General features: G+C 40.4%; 1 protein-coding gene across 46 annotated transcripts in view; it reads right to left on the reverse strand.

The window, feature by feature from the left end:
• The window catches only part of PTPRA (protein tyrosine phosphatase receptor type A), a 170,813-nt gene that overhangs the window by 115,683 nt on the left and 36,023 nt on the right, over nucleotides 1-19,107 (reverse strand). For 43 of the 46 annotated variants that reach the window (XM_077951338.1, XM_077951340.1, XM_028828272.2 and 40 more), the window contains exon 2: nucleotides 1,133-1,207. The exons of 2 other annotated variants lie outside the window; for them this stretch is intronic. In XM_077951338.1, the coding sequence (XP_077807464.1) occupies nucleotides 1,133-1,159 (27 nt within the window). In that variant the 5' untranslated portion in view covers nucleotides 1,160-1,207. Of the gene's footprint in view, nucleotides 1-1,132; nucleotides 1,208-19,107 lie in introns of those variants that run through there. One more of the 46 variants, XM_077951375.1, reaches the window with a different exon arrangement.

Consider the following 19,107-nt stretch of genomic DNA (forward strand, 5'->3'; position numbering starts at 1 on the left):
AGTGTGTATCAGTCTTTTTTTTTGAGACATAGTCTCGCCCTGTTGCCCAGACTGGATGAAGTGCAGGGGCGTGATCTCACCTCACTGCAACTTCTGCCTCCTGGGTTCAAGCCATTCTCCTGTCTCAGCCTCCTGAGTAGCTGGGATTACAGGCGTGCACCATCACACCCAGTTAATTTTTGTAATTTTAGTAGAGATGGGGTTTCACCATGTTGGCCAGGCTGGTCTCGAACTCCTGACCTCAACTGATCTTCCCACCTTAGCCTCCCAAAGTGCTTAGATTACAGGTATAAGCCACCACGCCCAGCCATATATCACAATTTATTTAACTATTCTCCTGTTTTTGGACACCTGATTAGGTTCCATTTTTTCTGGCTACAATACATAGAGCTGCAGTGAATATCTGTGTACTTTTGTGTAGACATATATTTTTCATTTCTCAAAGGTGAACATCTAGAATTGAAATTCCTGGGTTATTAGATAGGTGTATATTTCACAGATATTGCCAAACAGTTTTCTAAAACTGTAGAGTTGGTTTACATTCCCATTTTAAAAACTTGGAGATCATCTGCGCTCTACTCAAGAAGCTTTAATTCAACAAAGGCAGGCTGGCAGGGCATTGACTTTGGGTTTTTTTTTTTTTTTTGAGATGGAGTTTCATTCTTTGGTGCCCAGAATGGAATGCAGTGTGCGATCTCAGCTCACTGCAACCTTTGTCTCCTGGGTTCAAGGAATCCTCCTGCCTCAGCCTCCCGAGTAGATGGGATTACAGGCACATGACACCACACCTGGCTATTTTTGTATTTTTGGTAGAGATGGGGTTTCACCATGTTGGCCAGGCTGGTCTTGAACTCCTGACCTTAAGTGATCTGCCCACCTCGGCCTCCCAAAGTGCTGAGATTACAGGCGTGAGCCACATTGCCCAGCCTTTTTTTAAAAAAAGCTCTTTAAGTGATTCTGATTCACAATCAGGTTAAGAAGTATCTTAAATTACAATGTTTGCAATCATAATAAAATAAGCTACTCTTACAGCTTAGAAACAAAATGAAGCAGGAAAGAATATGATGTTAGCTTTATTTAAGGATACTACTTGACTGGCAAAAACCTCCTCACAGTTCTGGTTTTCTCTTACCTTAGTTATTTGAACTGCATCATCCATTACCACTCACTGGAATTCCAGAAATATCTTTTTTTTTGGTTGTGTCACCTGCAACCAAAGGAAAAATACCTTTAGAAATATAGAACATCCCTGAGCAGATTGTTTTAGCTTAGGAATGCAAGACCAACCTAGGCAACATGCAAAATCCCATCTCCACAAAAAGCAGACAGGCAGGGTGGCACATGCCTATAATCCCAGCTACTTGGGAGGCTGAGGTGGGAGGACTGCTTGAGCCCAGGAGGTGGAGCTTGCAGTGAGCTGAGATTGTGCCACTGCACTCCAGCCTGGAAACAGAGTGAGACCCAGTCTCAAAAGAAAATAGCCAGGCACGGTGGCTCATGCCTGTAATCCCAGCACTTTGGGAAGCCAAGGTGGGTGAATCACTTGAAGTCAGGAGTTTGAGACCAGCCTGGCCAACATGCTAAAACCCTGCATCTACTAAAAATACAAAAATTAGCCGGGCATGGTGGCACGCATCTGTAATCTCAGCTGTTCGGGAGGCTGCGGCAGGAGAATCGCTTGAACCCGGGAGGTGGTGGCTGCAGTGAGCCCAGATCGCGCCACTGCACTCCAGTTCAGGCGACAAAGTGAGACCCCATCTGAAAAAGAAAAATAAGGCTAGGTGCAGTGACTCACGCCTGCAATCCCAGCACTTTGGGAGGCAGAGGCAGGCGGATCACCTGAGAAGTCAGGAGTTCGAGACCAACCTGGCCACCATGGTGAAACCCCGTCTCTACTAAAAATACAAAAATTAGCCAGGCACAGTGGTGGGTGCCTGTAATCCCAGTTACTTGGGAGGCTGAGGCAGGAGAATCGCTTGAACCCAGGAGGGGGAGGTTGCAGTGAGCCGAGATCATGCCAGTGTACTCCAGCCTGGGCAACAGAGTGAGACTCCATCTCAATCAATCAATCAATCAATAAAACAGTCCTATTTAAACACTATGGATTGTTTTGGAGAGTGGAGTATATTCTAACAAGATGTTTCAAAGAGATGCTTAAAATTCCAGGAGCCACAGAACAAAGCTCCATCTTAAATAGTTCAGATTTCTGAATAGCTCATAGGTCTTTCAAGTAAGGGTAGTATGGAACACTCCTCCCTGTCCCACAACTTGGACTATGCCACCACAGGGTTGTTTATACACCATTAGGCCCTTCCCTAGGGAACATATGGCAGTGTCTAAAGATAGTTTTGACCATCACAATTAATAGCAGGGAGGCTGTGCTACTGGCATTTAGGGGATAGAGGCCTAGGATGCTGCTAAGCATCTTACAAATCACAGGACAGCCCCCTACAACAACGTATCTGGTCCTGTATGTCAACCGTGCCAAGGCTGAAAACCTCTACATTGATCAAAGACCTATCTTTAGTCAATGACTGTGCGAAGTGGTAGTACAAGAGCCTAGTCATTTCTACCCCTTGTGGTATTCCTCTATCAGACAATCTGGGTAGGCAGAGACTTTATCAGGTGTGCACTGCAGTCTGATGGCTCCCCATACCCAAACATGTTCCCTTCCCCTTTTCTTCACAGGCATTACACCTCTACTAAGCCCTTTGCCCTCCAACCCCATCTGTGTCTGCTTCCTGTAGAATCCAGCTGGCACATAAACTAACATTCACATTCACACTGAATGGAGTGTACATTCACACTGATGGAGAAACAAGAACCACTGGGGGGGAGGGGGGAAGTCCCAATAAATAAGCCAAAATGTTAAAAATTCTAGACTTCTGTACTATCCAAGTATTCCATAACAGCCATCTATTATTTATACATAATAAAGAAAATATTAAAGTAAAACTTTATACTAGATTTTGCTCCTGAAGACATGTTCTAATGGCAGGCTAAATTGCTATACTTTGTATATACAGTGTACCCAAATTCAAGGAAGGGCGAACAACTGTTGTTCTTCCAAAAAAAAAAAAAAAGCATATTCCCAGGTACTAAGGAAATAAAAGATCAGACAATGGGCTTCACAGACATTTCATAAGCTCAGCTTCCTCATTTGTTAAATCAAAGTTGTACTATTAATAGTTTAAACTAAAAACTTTTAGAGGAGACTACAGAGCCCATTCAGTTTGCCCTCCTGCTTTCAGAGATGAGACCAATGTTCCAGACAGAATAACAATAACTGGGCAAGCAAAGCACAGTTGTTGGCTTTGGTTCTCAATGTCTGGGTCCATTTCTCTTTCCAGGTACAATGTAATGCATCTAAATGAAGAAAGCACATTAAGCAAACAGTTCCAAAAAGGTTACAATATTAAGATTATTCCAAGAACTATTCAAAATCTAGCCCTTCACTCCATCATGAAAACTGGATGGTGGTATCTGATACTGCCATTCCAGGTTTTCTTTCTGAGTACTCAACTCCCTCAGCACATAAATAGGCTCAAGGCTTTACCATCTTTAAAAAACCTCTCTAGAATAAACTACATTCCCAATGCCTCCCCCATCCCAGCCATCATTTTCTCCCCTTTCCTCCTTGTCAATATTCTCAATAGTTCATACTCTCCCACCTCAAACCAGGGGCCTTTGACATAACACCCTCACCTGGCCTCTATAGAAACTGCTCTTGATTCATCAGTCAACGATGATCTCAAATTACAGGATCTGACCACCCTAAAATTCCCATCATCACTCCCTCAGAATTTCTTTTCCTCAGCAGAAGTACCTAGAACTATCCCTTAAATGTTGGTGTTCCCGGTGTTCCATCTTCCAATCTTCTCACTCTGTACCAGTGGCTGCACATCAGAATTGCTGGGGGAGCTTTCAAAAAATCCTGGTGCCCAAGTCCAGCTCAGGTGCATCATAATCTTGGGAAAGAGGGGGTTGGGGCTGAGTTCCTGGAAATGTCTGTCTGGATGTTTGGTTTTAAGCACTCCAGGTGATTCCAATGTGCAGGCAGTGCTAAAAAGCACTCCTCCATCCAGTCTTCTTGAACTCCTTTCTTCCCACATCCATTTCCCGCCTCAGGCTCTTTCCAAACTCCAAACCTATAAATTCCCTTGCCTTCTAGACTTGCATATTCACAAGCACCTCTGATTCAAATAATCAACACTCACAGAAATGTTATCTTATTCCATATCTCTTCTTCCTTAATTGCTTATTTCAATGGATAAAAATTACCACCTACTCATTGAGCTAGCAAACTTTTTCTGTAAAAAGCCACACAGTAAATGTTTGGCTCTGCAGGCCAAACAGCCTTTGTCACAATTACTCATCTCTGCTGTTGTGGCAAAAAAGCAGTCATAGATACGTAGTTTCAGCATAGCTATATTCTAATAAAACTTTATTTATGAACATTTAAATGTTAATTTTATATAATTTACATGTTACAAAATAGTATTCTCTTCTTTTGGGGTTTTTTTTTTTTTTTTTTTTGAGACAGAGTCTCACTCTGTAGCCCAGGCTGGAGTGCAGTGGCACAATCTCGGCTCACTGCAAGCTCCGCCTCCCAGGTTCACGCCATTCTCCTGCCTCAGCCTCCCGAGGAACTGGGACTACAGGCGCCCACCACCATGCCCGGCTAATTTTTTGTATTTTTTAGTAGAGAGGGGGTTTCACCGTGTTAGCCAGGATGGTCTCGATCTCCTGACCTCGTGATCCACCTGCCTTGGCCTCCCAAAGTGCTGGGATTACAGGTGTGAGTCACCGTGCCCAGCTTTTTAAATTTTTTTTCCAACCACTCAAAGATGTAAGAAACATTTGTAGTTGGTGGGCTATGCAAAAACTGGCATTGGGTTGTAGTTTGCCAACCCAGATCTACCCCCTTGCCAAGCTAGAAATCCTAGTTGTCCCAATTACTTTCTTTCCCTTAGCCCTAGAGTCAATCATTAACTCTGTTGCAAACTACTTTAACTGTTTATGGCCTCCCGCAACTAACAGTAAGATCCTTGAGGGTGAGTGGAGGTTGCAGTGAACTATGATTTTGCTACTGCACTCCAGCCTAGGTGGCAGGGCGAGATCCTGTCTCTAAAAGATAAAAATAAAAAGATCCTTGAGGGTAAGGACTGTGTCTTAATAATATCCACAGAGCCTAGCAGAGTGTCTAGAACACTGTAGGCAATCTTCCTTTAAGTCTTTCCCCTAGTTCAAAACACACAGAAATTCTACCACCATGAAAGGCCATTATATATCCTATTAATTTGAATCTTTCTTTATTCTAAGACATCAGTTTCTTTTTAGTTTAACTTATTTCTGAACTTGATAATAAGGTTTAAAGGGAGGAAAAAACCCAGCAAATTTTAAAATGCATTAAATAAAGGCTCAGGCAGACATGACCCATATTTCTTAATAAGCACAAGTAATAAAGATCATTGCTATTCAATTACTTAATAACTGCTTAATTTCTGTTTTCTGGGTACTTTTTCTGCTTGGAAATTTGAGACAATCAACTTGGTCAAATCTTGGAAGATATCAGTACAATGGCTGATTACCAATGATAGATAATCAACACATCAAAAAGCAGCAGCTCAACAAGGATCAGAATAAAAATAGGTATTATATATTAAAGTACTTACTATGTGTCAGACACCGTATCGAACTGTACAATGTATATTATTCAAGGTTACCTTCAAAACAGCACACGAAATAGACACTTCATTTTGAAGATACTACCAATGAAGAAACTATGGCACAGAGTAGTTATTAATAAATAACTTGTCTACAAACAACTGGTACATGGCAAGACTGAGACTCAAACCCAGGTGTATATGACTTCAAAATCTGCTCTTACCCACTAGCTAAACAAAGCCTATAATTCACATATGTCAACAACCACAAGAGGAAAAGAGCTTTATCCAAAAGGAACTGGATGAAAAGTTTTAAAGCCCTGTTGGAAATGTACCATAGCTGTCATACACTCCTAAGAATGGTGCAATGTACACAGCCAGTGAGGCGTTCCAATCATGGTCTAACTAAATGAATAAAACAAACGGGAAGAGCCAATTTGTGGATATGGCAGACCCTCCTACCCCAAAGACGGGAAATAAAATCTTTTTCACAAATCAAACAGAGTCCACAAATCAAACAATAGTACCATCCCCAACTGTTAACAGAGCCATTCATAGGAAGTCCCATGCTTACTACGGCAACTACTGGTCTTGCTACTCACCACGTTTCTACTTTTTTGCTTCCTCAGGAAGCAGACAGGAAAATCGCTCTCCTGATCTATTTTGTAAAGAGAAGCTATCATTTAAAAATAGAGTTTTATAAGTGAATATGTAGCCAGGCACAGTGGCATGTGCCTATAGTCCCCAGCTACTCCAGAGGCTAAGGCAGGATCACTTGAGCCCAAGAGTCAGGGTTTAGCCTGGGCACCCTGTCTCGTTTTAAAAAAAAAGAAGAAAAAGAGAATCCGTACATAGTAATTAATACTTTGCCTGACACTCAATATTTCTCTATACTAAACTCCATCTTTAAAAAACACTGTCTTTTTTTTTTTTATTATTTTTTGAGACGGAGTCTCACTCTATCGCCCAGGCTGGAGTGCAGTGGTATGATCTCGGCTCATTGCAACCTCTGCTGCCCAGGTTCAAGTGATTCTCCTTCTTCAGCCTCCAGAGTAGCTGGGATTACAGGCGCCTGCTACTCTGCCCAGCTAATTTTTGTATTTTTAGTAGAGATGGGGTTTCATAATCTTGGCCAGGCTTGTCCTGAACTCCTGACCTCAAGATCCACCTGCCTCAGCCTCCCAAAGTGCTGGGATTACAGAGCCACTGAGCCCTGAGGTCTTACTTTTTTTTTTTTGAGATAGGTCTCACTATGTTGCCCAGGTTGGTCTGTAACTCCCAGGCTCAAGCAATTCTCCCACTTCAGCCTACCGAGTAGTTGGGATTACAAGCATGTGCCACTACACCCAGCTCTATCTTTTTCTAATCTAGTAATACAGCAATCTAGAAAATTATTAAAACTCTCCAGCTACCAAAATCTAGAAATGTTGGATAAATGTAAACATCCTTTGAAAAGCTTAGCTAAATTCTCAAGGGAGCAGGGAAAACTACCAGTGGCAAGAAAGCAAAAAGTAAACCAAAGCTAAGGCTGACCTCTGTATTGGGCCCAGGAGCATTTGTTAAGACTTTTGAATAACAAGGGAGGAAAGAAGACAGGAAACAGGAGAAGGGTAGGAAGGGCTCTGGAGAAAAAGTCTCTCATGAAATTGTGGCTCTCTAAGGCCCAAGGTCTCAATGAGAATAGATCAGAGAAAATCTACCTTCAAGAACAAGGAGAGACCCCAAATAAATGGAAAGACATCCTATGTCTTTTTTTTCCCCCAGAAATAAAAAAGCTTTCATGTCTGTAATCCCAGCACTTTGGGAGGCCGAGGCTGGCGGATCACTTGGGGGTCAGGGGTTCGAGACCAGCCTGGCCAACATGGTGAAACCCCATCTCTACTAAAAATACAAAATGTAGTTGGGCGTGATGGTGTGTGCCTGTAATCCCAGCTACTCGGGAGGCTGAAGCAGGAGAACTGCTTGAACCTGGGAGATACAGGTGGCAGTGAGCCAAGATCATGCCACTGTACTCCAGCCTGGGAAACAGAGCAAGACTCCGTCTCAAAAAAAAAGAAAAAAAGAAAGAAAAAAGGAAGAAATTAAAAAGCTGACCCTAAAATTTATATGGAATGGCAAGGGACTCCAAATGGCCAAAACAATCCTGAAAAGGAAAAACAAAGTTGGAGAACTCAAATTTCCTGATTTCAAAACTTACTGCAAAGCACTGGTAACCAAAGCTGTGTGGTAATGGTATAATGAGTGACATATAGATCAATGGAATAGTTTTAAATGAGTCGAGAAATAAATCCACACATCTATAGTCAACTGATTTTTATTATTTTATTTTTTAGAGACAGTGTCTCATTCTGTCACCCAGGCTGGAGTGCAGTGGCACAATGAGAGCTCACTGCAGCCTTCACCTCCTGAGCTCAAGCAATTCTCCTGCCTCACTCTCCCCAGAGGCATACACCACCATGGCCAGCTGGTGATGAAATACTGGCCTCAAGCAATCTTGCCATCTGGGCCTTCCAAAACTCTTGGATTATAAGCATGAGCCACCATGCCCTATTGTCAACTACTTTTTGGGAAGAGTTCTAAGACAACATTCAATGAGGAAAGAACGGGCTCTTCAACAAATGGCACTGGGACAACTGGATATCCACATGCAAAAGAATGAATCCTTACCTCATACAATATATAAAAATTAACTTGGGACTGAAAGTGATGGCTCATGCCTGTAATCCCAGCACTTTGGGAGGCCAAGGTGGGCATGGATTACTTGAGTCCCGGAGTTCAAGACAAGCCTAAGCAGTAACAGTGAAACCCCATCTCTAGAAAAAAATACAAAAATTAGCCAGATGTGGTGGCACAAGCCTGTGATCCCAGCTACTTGGGAGGCTGAGGTGGGAGGACAGCTTGAGCCCAGGAGGTCAAGGCTGCAGTGAGCCAAGACTGTGCCACTACACTCCAGCCTGCACCACAGAGCAAGACCCTGTCTCAAAAAACAAAACAAAACAAAAAAATCAAAGTGGATTAAAAACTTAAAAAGCTACAACTATAAAATTATTATTATTCTTTTTTTTTTGGAAACAAGAGTTTCACTCTGTGGCCTAGGCTGGAGTGCAGTGATGCAATCTCGGCTCACTGCAATCTCTGCCTCCATGGTTCAAGTAATCTTCCTACCTCAACTTCCTGAGTAGCTGAACAGGCACACACCATAGGCTAATTTTTTGTATTTGAGTAGAGATGGGCATCATCTTGCCCAGACTGATCTTGAAATCCTGGGCTCAGGCAATCTGCCTGTCTCAGTCTCTCAAAGTGCTAGGATTACCGGCATGAGCCAACGTGCTTGTTCTAAAACTATAAAATTATTAGAAGAAAACATAGGTAAATCTTCAGGACACTGCATTTGAAAACGGATTCTTAGATATTGCACTAAAAATCATAAGCAACAACAAAACTGACAAATTGGAATTCATCAAAATTTTGAAAGACAACCTATGGGATGCAAGAAACTATGTGTTAATCAGATATCACATATCTGATAAGGGTCTAGTTATCAGAACAGATAAGGAACTCTTACAATTCAATAACAAAAAAGACACCTCCCACACAAATATATATGTATACCTATATTTACATATATGTAATACATGTTATATATTATATATATTTAGTGAAATATAAAAATTATATGAAATTCGAACTTCTGCATCCATAAAGAATGTAGCTGCACTCATTCATTTACTATTGTCTGTGGCTGGCTTCAGACAACCTTCTGTGGTTTTCGTTTGTTTTCTTTTGTTTTTTTTGAGATGGAGTCTCACTCTCATCCAGGCTGGAGTAGAGTGGCATGATCTCGGCTCACTGTAACCTCTGCCTCCCGGGTTCAAGCAATTCTCCTCCCTCAGTCTCCCGGGTAGCTGGGATTATAAGTGTGTGCCACCACGACAGCTAATTTTTGTATTTTTAGTAGAGATGCGGTTTCACCATGTTGGCCAGGCTGGTCTCAAACTCCTGATCTCAGCCTCAGCCTCCCAAAGTGCTGGGATTTACAGGCATGAGCCACCGCACTAGGCCTGTTTCGTTTTCTGAGACAGGATTTCACTCCATCACTCAGGCTAGAGTACAGTGGTGCAATCACAGCTAACTGCAACTTCGACCTCCTAGACTCAAGGGATCTTCCCTCTCTATCTTTTGAAGGTTACATTAAATAATGTACATTATACAGTCTGACACAGTGCCTGACACATAACTACTTAATAAATGGTACTCATATATTATTATTCTGATCCTTGTTGAACTGCTTTTTGATGTGTTCTGGTTATCCATAATTGGTAATCAGCCACTGTACTGGCTGGCAGAGTGGAGTGGCTTACATAGCTTTCCACTGCTGCTCAGTATAGCACAAATCACAGTGACGAAGTTATAACTCAACAGCATGTTTGGTGCCACACATGCATACTGTCATACTGTGACATTTTATTTTTTTATTAATGCATAACTGTTAGTTATCAGTAACTAAAAGTAGTTATTATTTTGACATGTTATTAGTACATAACTATCATTAGTTATTAGTGCATAACTAGCATGTCAAAAACAAATGCACTTTGAATGTCATGTTTTTTATTTAATTTTATATTTTTTAAAAACTAGAGATGGACTTTCACTATGTGGCCAAGGCTGGTCTTGAACTCCTGGGTTTAAGCAATCCTCCCACCCTGGCCTCCAAAAGTGCTGGGATTACAAGTCTGAGCCACCACACCCAGCCTGAATGTCATGCTTTTAAGGCACAGTGGAGGGTATGCATTGTTTTATTAAGACAAGATAGGAAAACGTTTTATTATGCAACGATTCTAGTCATCCCTTGGTATCTGTGGACCAAATGTGGATACCAAAATCTATGCATACTCAAGTCCCACAGTGGCCCAGAGGACACAAAAATTTCACTGTTCTGTATCTGGGGGTTTCCTCAAATAATATATTTTTGATCCATGTTTGGTTGTAGAGGTATATACTGCTGATTGTATTTATTGAAAAAAAATCCTCATATAATTGGACCTGTGCAGTTTGAAACCGTGTTGTTCAAGGAGTCAACTGTCTATCTGTGCTAAAAGAATTCAAAATACATCAATGTTACCAAACTAAGGACTGATCACAGTATTTCCGATTCACAGGAAAGCAATGGTCAGAAAAATTTGAAAATTTAAAGTAGAATGTTTCATCACAGCAAGGAGGGAAGGTAAGGAATAGAAAGTAAGTTTCTAAAGGGGGAAGTTTCTAAGTAGCTCATTTGTTAGCAAAGCAAGAAAAGTAATATTCTAGTGATAAGTTAATTAAATCATGAAGAAGCTAAAGAAAAGTATCCAGAGAAAATAAACTTGTTTAAGAGTATTAATTAGCCTTTCTCTAGGCTTTCTCCAGACAGCTAACCAAAAAAATTTTTTTTTAATTTAATATAAGATAATTTAAAAAAAAAAAAAAGAGTATTAGCCTTTTGACAAAACAAAAGTTGAAAATATTAGGAGCAAGATCAATAACCTGTTTTTTTTTTTTTTAAAAAAAAAAACAAGGCAATTGAGGTTAAGCAGATTTCCATCTCTTTTGATGAGTTTGATAGATGTTACAATACTGTTCAGATGTTTATTCAAGGAGTCAGTGCCAAGTTTAAAACAACTGAAGAATGAGCTTCTATTAATAGTCTGTGTTGAACAACTACAAACAAGAAGTTGAAAAAGTATTAATTCCATACTTCCATTCCTAAAGTGGAATCTCAGATATGTTATCATTGATAATGGTAAAAATATGTGTGAAGCAGAAAAAGGTTTAGTTGGGTAATTTACAAAACTTGTGAAGATGTAAGTTGGTTATTCATGTTTTTTATCAACAGGTATTCTATGAAAAATATCTGAATTTATCATGAATTATTAAACCAACCATGTTAATGGTAAATTTCATTCACTGTCATGGGCTTAACCATTGTCAGAAACAGAAGCTGAATAACCTGACTTGCCCAGGCACACAGCAGTTTGATGGCTGAGCTGTACTGAAGTTTTATCATGCTTTTTTTTTTTTTTTTCTCTTTTCAGCTTGGAGCTGAGATTGAAATTTTTCACAACAATAAGACTGCTTTCAGATACTATGATCAAACAATAAATGGCTTTGAGAATTAGCTTCTGCTGCAGATTTTATAATAGTAAATTCAACTTAAAATTACAGGACAGAACAGCACTTATATATGAAACTTAAACTGCTGTTATTTAGACAACTAACTTTTGAATCATAAGCAACATTGAGCTGCTTTATACACTTTACATGCTATCAAAAGTTAAAACAAGGAGTGAGATCTCCATTCCCAAACAAATTTGCAGTGGATACAGTTTCTTAGCTCAAACTACATTTCCAGAATAATTTTTAGGACCCTAATGTACAAGGAAATTTCTATATTTCAAAATCTATTTAACCGCAATTGTGGAGCTTCTGTCTAACCTTCGATTGGAAGTAATTAAGCAGCAACGAATAATATACTAAAAGGTAAATGTTATAAGAAAAATCGAATTCTGTAAATGCTTCCTGAGTTATTAATTAAAATCATACGCTTATGGGCTGGTATCAATTAATTTGACATGTATGTGTGAAGACGTGTCAAAGATGAAATATACAAAATCTCATTACAGATCTGCATTAATAGATGAATACTTGCAATCAATTTTGATGATTATTGAATAGGAAGCACTAACTCTGAACCCCAATTAAGCAAAATGTTATCACTCCAAAAAGAATTCCATTCTTCTCATTAGTATACCTGTATTTCAAAAAATTGTTTTTATTATTTTGAATTTAATCAATAAGAAATTTCTCAAAATTTGTTTTTCTCTTGTTATATCAGAACCTACAAATCCCTTGATTCTACTTCAGCCTGCAAAATCTAAAATATTTACTATCTGGCCCTTTATAGAAGGATCAGATAATTACTTCTTTGCAGAAAGGTTTTCTTCAGCCTAAGCATATAAAAGCTTGTCCTCTATCTCCTTCTGGGATTGGTAAAAACTTACCTAACACAAATAGGACTCAGGACTGACTGGTTACATGAAGAAGTACAGTATATCAGGTAATTTTAAAAATGTAACTGAAATATTTGATTTTTACTTAAAACAAATACATGTCACCTGCCAATATTATGGTAAAAAACCAAGGTCTCTTCTTTAAGTACATTTCTACTGTTTCAAATGTTCTCTCTTGCATATTCATTACTGATATATCATATCCATAACCCATCATATCCATAATCCACACTTGTGATTTCAAATTTCAGTTTCTTTAAATAGAACAAGAATCTAGGCAACTGTAAGACAACTTAGTATAGAACATTTAAGAATTTTATGAGGCCAGGTGCCATAGCTCACACCTGTAATTACAGCACTTCGGGAGGCCAAGGTGGGTGGATCACCTGAGGTCGGGAGTTTGAGACCAGCCTGACCAACATGGAAACACTCTGTCTCTACTAAAAATACAAAAAATTAGCCAGGCAAGGTGGCGCATGCCTGTAATCCCAGCTATTCGGCAGGGTGAGGCAGGAGAATCACTTGAACCCAGGAGGTGGAGGTTGTGGTGAGCCCGTGCCATTGCACTCTAACCTGGGCAACAAGAGAAAAAAAAAAAGAATTTTATGAGTTCCACCCCCAATCTTTCAAAATACTCATGCCCACAATTAATAAGACAGTAATTTGGTGGAAAAGGGGATTTATATTTATCTAATTTGTTTAAGATCTTCAACTAAATTTTCCTAAAAACAACTACTTTTTGCAGTCATATTTCATTAGTTTATATAATGTTTAATTAAATTATGAAATTACAGTAATAAATGTAACTGGCATAAGCAGATTTGGAATAAACATACTGACCCCTGGAGTGTAAAATTCAACTAGTGAGAGCTGAAAGCAAGATGTGCTAGAGAGCAGCCAACCAACCATGAGTGTTCAACTTTTCTTAGGAAACATTCAGCATATTCTAGAGGAAGAAAAGAGTGTGGTAATTTCTGTACTTTGATTATATATACTCTATATCAGCAGTCCCCAACCTTTTTGGCACCCAGGGACCAGTTTTGTGAAAGACAATTTTTCCATGAAATGGAGGGGTGGAGGATATGGTTTCAGATTTTGGGATGAAGCTGCAACACCTCAGATCATCAGGCACTAGATTCTCACAAGGAGCGTACAACCTACATCCCTGGAGTGCACAGTTGGCAATAGGGTTTGTGCTCCTATGAAAATCGAATGCTGCCACTGATCTGACAGGAGGCAGAGCTCAGGTGTAATATTCTCTGGCCTAATGTTCACATCCTGCTGTGTGGCCCAGTTCCTAACAGGATGGTCTGTGGCCTGGAGGTTGGGGATCTCTGCTCTTTATAATTTCGTGATTATTTGAATATAGTCTAAATTAGAAATCTGTATATATTTTTCCCCAAACAGCCCACTGTTTCAGGATCATTCTTAGTAATTGATCATTTTCTCCCTGATTTTTAAATGCCACTTTCAACATATTCCTTTTTTCTTTCTTTTTTTCATTTCACTCCTTCCTACACACTGACACTTTCACATTCTAAATTCCTATACATATTCAGGTCTGTTTCTGGACTTTCTATTTTTCTCTAATTACTTTTCTTTTTCTTTCTTTTTTTTTTTTTGGAGACAGAGTCTGGCTCTCTAGCCAGGCTAGAATGTGGTAGTGTGATCTCGGCTCACTGCAACTCTGCCTCCTGGGTTCAAGTGATTCTCCCACCTCAGCTTCCTGAGTAGCTGGGACCACAGGCACACGCCACCACACCCAGCTCATTTTTTGTATTTTAGTAGAGACCGGGTTTCACCATGTTGGCTAGGATGGTCTCGATCTCCTGACCTCGTGATCCACTCACCTCAGCCTCCCAAAGTGCTGTGATTACAGGCGTGAGCCACCGTGCCTGGCATTGCTTTTCTATTCTAACACAGATGCCAAACTGCCTTAAATAACTTTCTGATATAACTTACTATCTGGAGGGTCAAGTGTCACATACCCTTCCCCCTTCTACTACCCACCAATTATTATATTTAAAATTTTTTCAAAATTTTCTAAGCAATTCAATGTACTCTTCTTTTTTTTTTTTTTTTTTTGAGACGGAGTCTCGCTTTGTCGCCCAGGCTGGAGTGCAGTGGCCGGATCTCAGCTCACTGCAAGCTCCGCCTCCCGGGTTTACGCCATTCTCCTGCCTCAGCCTCCCGAGTAGCTGGGACTACAGGCGCCCACCACCTCGCCCAGCTAGTTTTTTTTTTGTATTTTTAGTAGAGACGGGGTTTCACCATATTAGCCAGGATGGTCTCGATCTCCTGACCTCGTGATCCGCCCGTCTCGGCCTCCCAAAGTGCTGGGATTACAGGCTTGAGCCACCGCCCCGGCCTCAATGTACTCTTCTAAATGAGCTCTACATGCAATTTGTCAAGTTCTCAAAAAGGTTCACCCCACTGGGCTTACAAATCAGTTTGTATTAAATCTGTAAAATAATTTCGGAAGCAATGATATCTGTGCAATATCTTGGTAATATTTTATATCTTTTTTTTTTTTTTTTTTTTTGAGACAGAGTCTTGCTCTGTCGCCCAGGCTGGAATGCAGTGGCGCGATATCAGCTCACCTCCCAGGTTCACGCCATTCTCCTGCCTCAGGCTTCCGAGTAGCAGGGACTACAGGCGCCTGCCACCACGCCCAGCTAATTTTTTGTATTTTTAGTAGAGATGGGGTTTCACTGTGTTAGCTAGGCTGGTTTCGATCTCCTAACCACCCACCTTGGCCTCCCAAAGTGCTGGGATTACAGGATGAGGCACCGCGCCTAGCCAATATTTTATATCTTTAAAAAAATCCTTCAGTAAAGCTTCATAGTTTTCTTCAAATTAGTCTTGCCTATTTCTCATTAATTTGCACTCTATTTCTGTATCATTTAAAAAATTTTTAAATTCTGCTAGTGTAGCACTTAACATGAATTTAATTTTATAAGAATACATAGACTGGGCACCATGGCTCACATCTGTAATCCCAGCACTTTATTTTATTTTATTTTATTTATTTATTTTTTTTGAGACGGAGTCTCGCTCTGTCGCCCAGGCTGGAGTGCAGTGGCGCGATCTCAGCTCACTGCAAGCTCCGCCTCCTGGGTTTACGCCATTCTCCTGCCTCAGCCTCCTGAGTAGCTGGGACTACAGGCGCCCGCCACCGCGCCCGGCTAATTTTTTGTATTTTTAGTAGAGACGGGGTTTCACCGTGGTCTCGATCTCCTGACTTTGTGATCCGCCCGCCTCGGCCTCCCAAAGTGCTGGGATTACAGGCGTGAGCCACCGCGCCCGGCCAATCCCAGCACTTTATAAGGCCAAAGCAGGAAGATCACTTGAGCCCAGGAGTTCAAGACCAGCCGGGGTATCATAGCAAGACCCTATCTCCAAAAAAAAAAAAAAATTTAAAAATTAGCTGGGCATGGTGGTCTGTGGTCCTAGCTACTCAAGAGACGCTGAGGCAGGAGGACTGCTGGAGTCCAGGAGGTTGAAGTTGCAGTGAGGCATGATTGCATCACTGCCCACCAGCCTGGGTGGGTAAAGATTCAGTCTCAAAAAAAAAAAAAAAAAAAAAAAAGTTATGGAAACCCACCAAGCAAATCCTTAAAAGGGATAGAAAAACAGATGGCTTATTCATCTGGAGTAGGGAGGAGCTTCCTAAATCTGCCATTTCTTATAAACCTAAAACAAACATGCCTGCCTTCCTTTAAAAGTGTTTCACAAATAAGTTCTGTACAAACCTCTGAATTTATTTTTCGGCCTTTACAATCCCATTAATAATTCTTTTTTTTTTTTTAAGTTGGGGTCTCACTCTATTGCCCAAGCTGGAGTGTAGTGGCATTATCATGGCTCACTGCAGCCTCAAATTCCTGGGCTCAAGCGATCCTCCTGCTTCACCCTCCTGAGTAGTGATGGCTACAGACATGTAACCACCATGCCCAACTAATTCGTGTATTTTTTTTGCGGAGTCAGAGTCTTGCTATGTTGCCTAGGCTGGTCTTGAACTCCAAGCCTTAAGCAATCCCCTGCCTTAGCCTCCCAAAGCACTAGGATTACAGGCATCAGCCACTACGCCCAGCCAATAATTCTATTTCTTACATACAAATGGAATAGCCAACATTTGCTAAGTGTTCCCTATAAGCTAGGCACATTACACAACTTTGCTCATTTACTCCACATCACAACCCCATGAAGTGGACATTATTTTACAGGTTGAGTATCCCTTATCCAAAATGCTTGGAACCAGAAGTGGTTTGGATTTCAGGTTTTTTAAGATTTTGGAATATCTGCACTACACTTACTTACCAATTGAGCATCCTTAACCCAAAAATCCAAAATCCAAATGCTCCATGGAATAAGCATTTCCTTTGACCAGTCATGTAGGCATTCAAAAAGTTTTAGATTTTGGAGCATTTCAAATTTCAGATTAGGAACACTCAAACTGCACTATCTCCCATTTTGCAGATGAAGAAACTGAGGCACAGAGAGGTTAAGTAACTGGCACAAGGTGACATACCCAAAAAGTAGCAGAGATGGGATTTGAACCTAGGCAGCCCAGCTTCAAAATCCACAAAATATTATGAAGTCATATTTTCATTTCATTAGTGGGTTGGCTTTAATGGGCCAGTTGAAAACCTTCATTGTGTTCATTATAAAGCTCAGCACATCTACAATTCAACATTTTGAACCCTTAAAAACAAAAAATAAAACCCTCAAATTAGAATTAGTAAAATTCTAAAATTAAAATCTAAACTTCAGTATTCTGAAAAAGAAACCAATTGTTCTATATTTTATAGGTCCTTCTGTTTAGACACAAACCTTGGGCTAAATCACTGCAGTTTTGTTTAGTAACCTGTTAATACTTAACTGAATCATTTAAATCTATTCAACAATGTTCCCAAGCCTCCTCTAGGATGACCTGGAATCATTTGGCATCAATCTTTCCAATATCTATTATTAAAGAATCTCATGCTTTTAAAAGAAAGAATCAGACCAGTGCTGGCAGCTGCCAAGAATGAGTTTACTGCTGGGTTTCCATGACTGCATCAATCTGGGACCAGCATAAGTGAGAAGACATATCCTTGGAAACCAACTCTTTGCTCCCCTCAATTAAGAAAGAGAGTAGGAAAAAAAGAAAGCAAGCAAGCTTCTGAATAATTTGATTTGTGTTGAATGTGCCCGTTGCACATGATAACCATGGGTGAAAGTTGTGCAATCAAAATTGTGGTAAAGTTATGAGGTGCTTAGTGTTTACCGAGAATATCTTATGATCTGTATAAAACATTTTGGTTTCAATCTTTAAAAAAAATCATAATTGGCCAGGCAAGGTGGCTCACACCTGTAATCCCTCCACTTTGGAAGGCCGAGGAAGGTGGATCACCTGAGGTCAGGAGTTCGAGACCAGCTTGACTAACATGGTGAAACCCCATCTCTACTAAAAATATAAAAATTAGCCAGTGTGGTAGTGCCCACCTGTAGTCCCAGGTTCTCAGGAGGCTGAGGCAAGAGAATCACTTGAACCTGGGAGGCAGAGGTTGCAGTGAGCTGAGATTGCGCCACTGCACCCTAGCCTGGGTGACAGAGCGAGACTCTGGATCAAAAAAAAAAAAAAAAAAAAAAAAAATCACAATAAAAGCTGTACCAACAAGAACTTTATGAATAAAATACCTAAATGGGAACAATATTTACTGCTACTCAATATCTTTACTGTTCAATTGCATGCTAACACCTGAATTCTCCACATACATCCTGTACGCTCTAGAAGTACTCTTTGTTTTAGGTATCGTATATTGTAAAATTTCAAAACAGAAGATTTTTCCAAATTAGGGAGCAGAGTCAATATAGTTACAATAATACATATACTTTATAACATAAGTAACAGGTTCATTCATCTCAACTACATTTCTAAGGCAAGAACTTACAGTAAGAGCAAATGAGTTTTAACAACATATATTAAATACAATCTCCCAGGTTTTCTTAGAACAGGAGTCATACTACCCCTCCTTCCCTGGAGCTATAAATATACTTCCTGCCATCAATAGCAATGGCTGAAGCAACCTCTCTGTTCAAAGGAACTAAAAATACATTATTGTACATATCCTCCCTTCAGCTACCCACCCACCATTACAAGAGGAACTGACGGAAATGTAAAAGCTGTGTAAAGTTCAGCTGAGAGCAGTGTAGACTGTAATTTTCCTCAAGAAAAAAAAAAAAAAAGGCCGGGAGCGTTGGCTCATACCTGTAATCCCAGCAATTTGGGAGGCCGAAGCAGGTGGATCACAAGGTCAGGAGTTCGAGGCCAGCCTGGCCAAGATGGTGAAACCCCGTCTCTACTAAAAATAGGAAAATTAGCCGGGCACGGTGTCACGCGCCTGTAATCCCAG

The sequence above is a fragment of the Macaca mulatta genome, chromosome 10 (assembly GCF_049350105.2).
Source record: "Macaca mulatta isolate MMU2019108-1 chromosome 10, T2T-MMU8v2.0, whole genome shotgun sequence".
Lineage (NCBI taxonomy): Eukaryota > Metazoa > Chordata > Mammalia > Primates > Cercopithecidae > Macaca > Macaca mulatta.